The sequence below is a fragment of the Nestor notabilis genome, unplaced genomic scaffold, assembly GCF_000696875.1.
Source record: "Nestor notabilis isolate BGI_N333 unplaced genomic scaffold, ASM69687v1 scaffold1802, whole genome shotgun sequence".
NCBI classification, from domain to species: domain Eukaryota; kingdom Metazoa; phylum Chordata; class Aves; order Psittaciformes; family Psittacidae; genus Nestor; species Nestor notabilis.
Genome location: NW_009916765.1, coordinates 46,471 through 56,526, shown reverse-complemented (window position 1 = coordinate 56,526; position 10,056 = coordinate 46,471). Strand labels below are relative to the sequence as shown.

At 36.4% G+C, this 10,056-nt stretch overlaps 1 protein-coding gene across 1 annotated transcript in view; it reads right to left on the bottom strand.

Annotated features, from left to right (window-relative positions):
- Window positions 1-10,056, bottom strand: part of LOC104413661 (laminin subunit alpha-1-like) — a gene marked incomplete at its 5' end in the record, with an annotated part of 70,360 nt that overhangs the window by 19,275 nt on the left and 41,029 nt on the right. Inside the window, 9 exon segments of the mRNA XM_010024724.1 lie at window positions 1-102; window positions 2,583-2,737; window positions 3,053-3,235; window positions 5,122-5,238; window positions 6,492-6,585; window positions 7,793-7,931; window positions 9,059-9,222; window positions 9,315-9,431; window positions 9,658-9,868. Coding sequence (XP_010023026.1) covers window positions 1-102; window positions 2,583-2,737; window positions 3,053-3,235; window positions 5,122-5,238; window positions 6,492-6,585; window positions 7,793-7,931; window positions 9,059-9,222; window positions 9,315-9,431; window positions 9,658-9,868 — 1,282 coding nt within the window.

Here is a 10,056-nt window from a genome sequence, read left to right as displayed (position 1 = left end):
AGCAGTTTTCACATTCAGTGTTAAGGTATTGTAATTTGTAGATGAAATTTCAGGTTGGTAGGCACGAATGCAATCTCTCTCTGCTGATACTGCAACTTTAATCTGGGAGGCGGAAAGAGGGAAATGGAACCTAAGTGAGCCTCAGTGTACACAGCCCATATATTCTGGAATATGTATTTAGCTTCTACCAACAAATGCAAGCCATTTGCTGAGATAATTTCATGGAATATAAGTATTGCTACCTGATCTTACCAATCTCCTAGGTATCACTTGACAAAGAGATTCGCAAATAGAAAAGAATAAAATGTCATAACGCACTCATTCAATTAGGGTATTTCAAGGCAGTAAATTAAACTATTCAAATACCTCAGAATATAACAACAAAACTTGGGTCAGAAGCCCATATATCACAAAAGGCCACTGTAATAATATCAGAAAATAAAAATAAAGAAATTCAAAACCTTAAAGGGGAAAAAAAGCCAATCTCACAACAATTTCTAACCTATGTTGAGAGGAAAAAAAAAAAAAAGGCAGACAGTCTGCAATACTTCCAGTTATTTCAAAGTTTTACAACACAGTTTACATGATTATTCAAAAACTACATTTGTGAAGGTATTATAAGTTAAATTTTTCAAATATTAGGTAGACACATTCATATTCCTGTTGTGATACCACTAACTCAGGACAATCCCAAGCACAGCTACAGGTTGGGCAAAGAAGAGATTCAGAGCAGCCCTGTGAAGAAAGACTTGGGGGTGTTGGTTGATGAAAAGCTGAACATGAGCCGGCATCAGTGTGCGCTTGCAGCCCAGAAACCAACCGTATCCTGGGCTGCATCAAAAGAAGCGTGACCAGCAGGTCAAAGGAGGTGATCCTGCCCCTCTACTCTGCTCTCGTGAGACCTCACTTGGAGTATTGTGTACAGTTCTGGTGGCCTCAACATAAAAAGGACATGGAGCTGTTGGAGCAAGTCCAGAGGAGGGCCACAAGGATGGTAAGGGGGCTGGAGCACCTCCCGTATGAAGACAGGCTGAGGAAGTTGGGGCTGTTCAGCCTGGGGAAGACAATCTGCACAGAGACCACATAGCAGCTTTCTGAAGGGGGCCTACAAGGATGCTAGAGGCTCTTCATCAGGGACTGCCAGTGATAGTACAAGGAGTAATGGGTTTAAACTTAAACAGGGGAAGTTCAGGCTAGATATGAGGAAGCTCTTTAACATGAGTGTGGTGAGGCACTGGAACAGGTTGCCCAAAGAAGTGGTAAATGGTCCATCCCTGGCAATGTTCAAGGCCAGGTTGGACAGAGTCTTCAGCAACATGGTCAAGTGTGAGAAGTCCCTGCCCATGGCAGTGGGGTTGGAACTAGATGATCTTAAGGTCCTTTCTAACCCTAACCATTCTGTGATTCTCTAACTCCTTTGAACAGTGTCCAGCATACTGATAGGACATTGATTCAAGCTAAATGCACCAAACTGCCTAGAACTTGGTAGTGTAATGACCCATTTTAACAATAGAAAAACCTTAACTACATCAGCATCCTTGAATACACCTCTGACAACTAAATACATAAAGTACGGGTGTGCATATGTGTACAGGCAAAGATATATAAAGTTTCTGTCCTCTAGCAGAAGTTTACAAAACAACAAAACAAACTCAAAAATGGAATTGGGGATTTTGCTAATACTTCTTTTCACCCTGCTAGGAACCTCCATGGCTTATGACGCTTCAAAAAATGCTACTCCCTCTTTTCTTCAGTGGATTCATTAAGCTTCAGTAGACTGTGACAGAGAAGCAATAACCATAAATTAAGGGGATTTGCAGAAAGAACTGAAAGCCTTTTATTTTTTAAAATAAGCCCTCCCTAAACCTTACAATAACATTCCCATACAAAAGCCAAAGGCATACCAAAAATTACTGAGTGAAAACCCATTTTCATATTCCCCTCACAGTTTAATGAGGTCCATAATACAGCTAATTCACTTTTGTTGTCATTAAGGGGGAGAGCAGAGATTTAAAGCCAAATACATTATTTGTCTTAGAGTATTTTGGATGCATGGCAGCTTCTTGTAAAAAAAACAAAAACATTATGTACACAGCAGGGCATAGATGGCAAATTTATTGATAGAATCAACATTATTGTTAAAAAAATTGTAGTGATACTTATATATGGAACATTCCACATCACTCCCTAAAATAAGCTCAGAAATTAACATCTTGTCCTAAAGATAATGGCAGCACTGTCTTCTCTTTTATTTCTTTCTCACCAAAATATTTCTTGTGATTGCTTTCTGACATACTGTATTTCATTATTTTTATAGCAAACAAAAAGAAATAGTAAATAAATTACTGCCTTGTTGCTCAGACAAACTCACATATGCAGCTTACTGAAACATGACATGAAAACTATGAAATGTACTAACAGCCCTGCCAGTATGATTTTAGCATCAGTCAGCACTCTTGGACTTCACTGAGACCCCCGAACAACCAAGTACTTTGACAGGAAATTTTAGGATCTTTATCTCACAGAACCTTCCTGCTAAAAGTGGAAGTGAAGCCATTTAAGTCTGGGATGACACAACTTACAGATGCTGCCTGTTTGCGGGCCTGGCTGATAAGCTCTTTAATTTCAGATAAGTTTTTGTTCAGGTTCTCCTCTAGCATTTTCAAAGGTTTCAGCCTATCCAATAAAAGACTTGCTTGTGCTTCAACTTCTTTAACTTGTTTTTCAGCTGTGATTGCTGCCAAAAGATAAATGAAATGTTGAGGCAGGTTGAAAGAGAAATGCACTGTTGATTGCTAAAATACTTAGCCAAGGTGGCCTGTTTCTGATCATTTTGTTTTCAGCAATTTTAAGCATCAGTAAGGAATATGCATACTTAAGGGTTTCCCATGTGAATTTTCTAGAAGTCTTTTAAAAAGTTAGCACGTTTTTATTGAATTAGGAAGAAATTTTCAGTCCATCAGACTCACATTTAATGCCTATTAAAATTGCATATTAGTACTGCTTCTGCAAGCAGTGACATTTCTGAAGAGCAATGAAGCAGCAAACTTACCAGCTTTCGATGAATCAATTATAAGTTCAGTAGTTTTCCTCAAGGTGTCATTAACTCGGGACAATGTAGAAGAAGTATTCAGCAGTTTTTGACTGAAATCCCCCAGGTGACTTAAACCCACCACAGCACTGGTGTTTGCAGACACAGCCAGCTCTCTCACCTCAAGCATGTATTTCCTTGTAGCTGAAACACAGTTCCCAGGTTAAAAAAAAAAAATCACAGCTTTCATACATACTTGGGAGTAATAAATGCCTGACTTCATAACAACATAATTATAAACATAATCAAAACACTAGAAATGCTGTCAGCTATGTTCCTTTCATAGTAGGAGTTACATTTTTGGGTTTCTGTATTTTTCAGTCTGTGAGGGGAGCTCAAAATCAAGACCTACTGTGATCTAACTTTGCTTAACTGTTGAATGTGCTATGGCTTACAGAGTGGAAAGTTTATCTTCTGTGAAACTGGAGTGCCAGGAGGCTGATGCAACTCCTCTTGCCCAGTTATTAAGTTTGAAAATAGCCACAGCCATGTCCCTGAACAAAAACCATGATAAATGTTCCCCCGTGGGTGATACACACATGGATATAGCTACAGATGTACTTACACTTGTTCGTACACACACACAGATGTGAAATAATAAAATATACTACACACAAATATAAATAATAGAATTTTCAGCAATTTTAATTATCTCATTAGTTTAGATTTTCAAGTCTTTTGATCACAACACTTGATTAATTGAAGTCTTGAATTCTAGGAAAAAATTCTTAATTTTTCGTTGCCAGCTCCGAATACAAAACAGACACAAAATACAGTGATGGGTAACTTGATTCTACCTATCCCAACAGGAAGATTATATGACTACATCAGGCTTATAGTTTTTAAGTTCCCTGAATGAGTGTTGGCACCCAGAGTCACTAGTGCACAAGATCTATTACACCCTTTTCTTTGGGCTGCAATCACTTACATATAGTGGGTACACCACTCCCAATTTCAGCCTGTCCCTTACACCCCCTATGCCCAGAATAGTGGGAAGATGCTGCAGCTGGCACAAAAGGTTTGATTTATGTCTACAGGGTTCTTTTTGCACAACCAGTACCCTAGACAGAAGGCAATGACATCTTGAATCTCTGCCCAGATTAAAAAAATAAAAGGAAAAAGAGAGAGAGAAAACTTCCAGAAATGTAACAGCAAAACTGAAACAAAAAAAAGCTAAGATGTGAGTTAAGGAGGATGATTTTCATAATGCCTTAATTTTCCATGTGTAGCTTTATGTTAATAGCATCCGGCAATTAATATCCAGTGTAACTTTATCACTAATATCACCCTTTAGTATGAGTTAAGAGCCTGTGTTGCAAAAATAGGTATTTTGAAGCTTTGGATTTAGCATTCTAATCTGGACACATAGTACAACACAACAGCTGAGGCAGGAGGTCTTCCTGAGTGTTCTTCTAGCTTTAAAAAATATTATTAATGCTGGCAAAGTATTTCAGACCCTTTTATTCACAACTTCAAAGACATTTTCTCTGTTAGTTTCCATAAAGGTCTTGCCTTTATTCAAAATAATGCTTTTCTTTTTAAAGGGAATTCTTTTGTTTTGGAAAAAGCACAGAAAGAACATTTTAATTGGTTAAATGAAGTCAGCATTTACAAGAAAACATTTAGATCCAGATGATAAGATTCACAGTGCAGTATAAACAATTTTGAGAAAAGCTATCCAAAGAAAGCAAAACCTCACAGTTTTATATGAAAGTTTCCCTCCGTGTGGGATTAAACATCCTAGGAATTCGCTCTCTTCTCACAGCAATATAACTGTATGGCTATCAGAGCCCCTCCTTTTTTACAGCAGTGTGAAATGGGAATCAGACTACAGATCTTATGATAACCCAGTTATGTTTCATGATTTACTAAAAAACCAAATGAAAATATTCCTTGTAAGGGAGAATGCTAAATGAGTCTCCAGTATAGTTTATTGCTAGGTCTCTGCAATCCAACAATAAGCAGGATTTTATTTCAATTGTACTAGATGGTTCTGTAATAAGGAGAATGTCAACATAAATTTCACTTACCATTAGGCAATGCTCGTAGTGTCACCACGGAATCATTGAACTGGTTGACAATTTTATTAGTATTTTCCTGAATCTTTTCTACCTTTTTGTTCAACCCATTCAATCCAAATAAAAGGCCTGTTGGAAGAAATTATAACTGTGATTTTTCTATGCATAAACAAATACCATACAACCCACACAAATTCTAAGCATAGGGATAACAACAAGCATTCACTTATCTGATCAATTGAACTTTTTTGGTTTTGTTTTGTTTCTGTTTTTCCCAACAGAGCATTTTACAAACAGGAATGCAAAATAAACGCAACATGCACAGATAAGCTCCTGTGGGCACTCATCCATTCAAAGTTATCCTTTTTTGGCCAATTCTATCAGACTTAATTAGAAGAAACATACTTAGGAAAAGGCTATAAATTAAAATGTTTCCATGATTGGGAACTCTTATAATTTTTATGATGTCCTTTAGTTTTCGTGATAGCTGTCAGGAGCCAAAACCCTATTTTCTTCTATTCTGTTTGCAGAATTCTCTCACTAGAAATAAAAATAGGTAGAGCAGAGGAACAAAAAAAGGTATGTATTCTGTCCACCTGAATTACATAAAACGTATACATATTTGTAAAGCCATTGATATTAAAAGCAAGACCGTTTTACAGTTACAGCTTATCTCTGTGAAACATTCACTTCCTGTCCAATTCTGTCCAAAATTTCCCTTAGGGCCAACCTCTGCTCCTACACAACTGTGTTCAAAATGCTTTTGAATTTCCATGGTGCAGACTTCACAGCCTTGCTGATATCTTTAGAGTGATAATAAAACAAACAAATTCTGGAATTTACAGAGGGATTCTGAGCCAAAAGGCCATTTTTACAGACAAATAAAGTTCAGTTTGTTACTGTATTTCAGCTATATAGAGGAAACAAGTAAAAATTATTATGATTTAAATATATCATCCTACATACTTGCATAACCCATGATTTATTAGATGAAATTGCATGAATGAATTTCTTCAAGAATTATGTTTGTTCTTCGTCTACAGCACAATCTCTAATGCTTTAATTCATAAAATTGGGAATAACAGCCATTTAAAGAAAGAACTGCTTGGAGGTAAATGAGGTATAGTGGAAGTCATTTTTTTAAATGTTTACAGAGAAAAACAATATTCTTACCCAAAAAGTAAAATACTACATAACTCCATAATACATTAATCTTAATTGTATGAAAATACGTATAAACTCATATATAGCCATACTCAGTATTTTACCTTAGCTTATACTTACTAAAAAAACCCCAAACAAAACTACAAAAAAAAATCCAAACACACAACAGTATAGGGAAAAAGAAATAGAAGCAGAAATCTGAACTCTAAAGAACTGACCATCACTTCTTTTTTTCAGATTTTTAGCTTCATTCTGAAATTTGGAGCTGAGCAGTAGAGTTTCTTTTCCAAGAAGACTTAGAGACTCCTCTGGCTGAAAAAAACAGACATCAGTTGCCAGATGTGAAAAACGCACATTCAACTGAAAATACTTAGGTATCTGTGGATGTCTTCTTCAAGTTACTGGACATTCCCACTGTTTATGAGATATTCTATTTATTACCTATTAAGCATCAATTAAAAAAATACATGTTGCCATCATTTGTCCAAGAAAGTGACACTGAATCTCTCTGTGAATTAACACAAAAGATGCCTATGAAACAAAACCTACCAAATTCTAGTTTGAACACTGCTACTGATTCAGTGTTGCCTTTTGGAACATCAGGAATTCTAGTTCCAGGCCTAAGTCAAAATTCCCAACACTGAGCACTTTAAAGTGAGATATCTCAAAATCCCAGTGTTTAAAATGTTCTTTTAATCCATTTCTCCAACTGGAAAATATGTAGAAGTACCTTAAAGGATTTATGCTGTACAAAGCTTTAATGAGACAGAGAACTATAAAATGATGTACAAGTTCACAAACTGTGCCAATTATTTTGATCACTATCATGTAAATACATTGTCACATATTTGTTTCTCCAGGTATAAACATGCATGACACTTGTAAAATATAGCCCATTCCTTCCTTGGTTGTACAATCAGGAAAAGCAGAAAAAAATAAACGTGAGGAAATAGGATAATATGAAAGTAATAAGGTCAGACTGGTAAGTGGTCAGGTCTTTTTTATCTACTGTTTCAACAACAACCCGATAATCTTGCAAGGCAGAGGGATAGCAGAAGAGATACAGACATACATTTGTTTATGAATTGTCCTTAACTAAGCAAAATAGTTGTGGTTGGGAACACATAGACAGAAATGGAAGCAGGACAGGTCAAACAAGGAGATGGTTGAATAATTCCAAAGACGGAAGGGAGCACCAGAAGTTTGGGAACTACAGGAATGCATGTCAGATGATTAATATAAGCATTCGTAAGGCTCAAGTCAACCATGCTTTTGACATTAAAAGCAAAAAAGAAAATGAAAAAGGTAAAATAGTACTGTGGCAGAGAGAAAAGCAAGGTAAACAGAACATGAAATCTGGTACCATTACTGCCTTGAGTACAGATTCAAGATACAGTATATACTAGTTGGTGGGACAGGCTGCCATACTCCACTTTCAGCATGTGCAAAACCAACTAGAAGAAATATTTCAAATGAGAAGGGGAAAGATGTTAATCAAAATACTAATATCTATACTTACAAAATCCAAGGGGGTTTTCACAACTCGAGACGCATCATCTGCCAAACTCTCTGTTATTTCAATCACACTTTTAACGCTGGAGTGAGTATAGACAGCAGCAGTTGTGTTCAGAGTCACATTTCTTACTTTCGAGAGGCCACTGATTGGAGAATTAACAAGTAATTCTGTTTTCATCAGAGTACCTTAATTAAGGACTGACATTTTCAGTTACAACATGCACATCTTTCTAAAATACATGATGCACTCTGAAAAAATTAGTACATCTTGCCCTATGTTGTGTAAGGGGATTTAAGTTTATTATTTTGAACTGGAAAAAAACAACTCAAACAACTAAAACCAAACCGGTTCAAAGAAGGTTTTAATTGTTTTGTTTTGTTTTGTTCCTTTTTGTTTATGGTCAGTTTTTCAATTTTTGAACCAACTTAGTCACTTAGAACAAATTGTATCATCTAAACAGAACAGGAACTGCTTACTAGCTTAAAAGCAAAGTAGAGACATACAGAATCCAGGACGAAATTACAAGCATCTTAAAACTCTCCTGTATTAAATTTTGCTTTATTAGATTTATCTGGCTCTGGTGAAGCCAGCAGTGCTTGGTGTTACTCAGAGCAAAATTTTTATTCTTAAACGTACATGCAGATTTTCCAGTCTAATATGATTGAACTTCTAACACATATTTGCTGACTTTAAAAGACAACACAGCAAGAATCCTAGAATAATCTTCTGGGATATTCTATATATATAGTCTTCTATCCTGGGATAGGATTTCCACTGAACTAACTGGAATAACTTCCTAACTTTCAAATTTGAAGAGTGCATTTGAATAGATTTAAGATTGCAACCCACTCATTTCTGCAAGATGCTTTGAAAGCAACAATGGAGGCATAGTAGTAACAGCTTCTTCATGAGATTCAGAGGTATATTGTCAAGAAGTATTCATACACAGACCAAAAGCTTTTCAAGCCATATCGTGATATACTTTCCGGGCATTCAATAATTCACTAGTTACTGTGTAAGTCAGCCACATGAAATGAGAGAATAATCAACCACCTCAATTTAATTTAATAAAGGCACATTGCATTAAAAGTACTTGAAATAGGGAATAAAAATTGATCACAGAATTGTTTGGGTTAGAAGGGACCTTTAAGGATCAACTACCCTGCCATGGGCAGGGAATTCCTTTAGTGGATTAAGCTACTACCTATTGAAATTAAATCTGACACTATTGTAAATCTCTCCCAATTTCATACTTCTTGAGTTTATCACCTCTCCAGTGCATCTGCAAGTCTTTGGATCTGGGTGGCATGGTCCTCAGCCCTGTACACCAGGTCAAGCACTCCTCTCACAGACATCTGCATCACCAGGTCATCCACGTGGTGCCGCAGCTTGGTGCTCCATAAGACTAACCCATCGTGGTGGACCTCCAGGTTCTGCACAACAAAATGGTTTCCTCTTTTTTTTTTTTTCAATAGCAAAATATACCTCATAGTGTCAAAGGGGATGTTAAAACTTAAGAACTTACAGATGTAGAGTTCTTCATATCTTGGGCAAGAGCAGCTGCAGTGTTCACTAGGACCTCCCCTTCTTTAATGAGTATGATTGAGACTTCTTCACCTTCCTTTATATTTAGCTTTTTGTCCTACAGCATAAATCAAGTATTTTATAATAGTCTGTAAAGTCAGCTATAGTGCAGATGAGTTCACATAACACGATCATTATTTGGTTTTCAAAGAGGGGTCTGGTTTCCTTTGAGTTCTTAAGGTATCATATATATTAACATGTTTACTAAAGTCTAAAAAGCAGCTTTTAAACATGATTTTGTATTTGATATTTCTTATGCAATAACACTGATTGTCCACTCTTACATTTAACTCTGCCACGTTGCTAGAGATAAGAGGAAACAAGCGATTGGTCTCATTGATGTTAGCAAGCGCCTCATTCAGCATGTCCTGAGCATCTTGCAGTCTGCTGTTATGCTTTGATAAGAGTTGGTCTGCATCATTTCTTAGTTCAGCAAGCTCCTGCTGGGGTTTAAGGTACTCTTTCTGAATCTGGATCAACAAATTTTCTGCAGATCTGACAGAAAGAGAAATCAGAAAATAAATAAACAGCGAAGGAGAAACTTAGGCATGGAATTCTTGAGGAGAAGATGGGGTCATGTGAAATTAATTTAAATGCATCTTCTCACAAAAGTCTGCAATTTTTTTCTATGATAGCATACAAACACATGGTAGCTTAGTTACCCATCTTACCACTCAAAAATA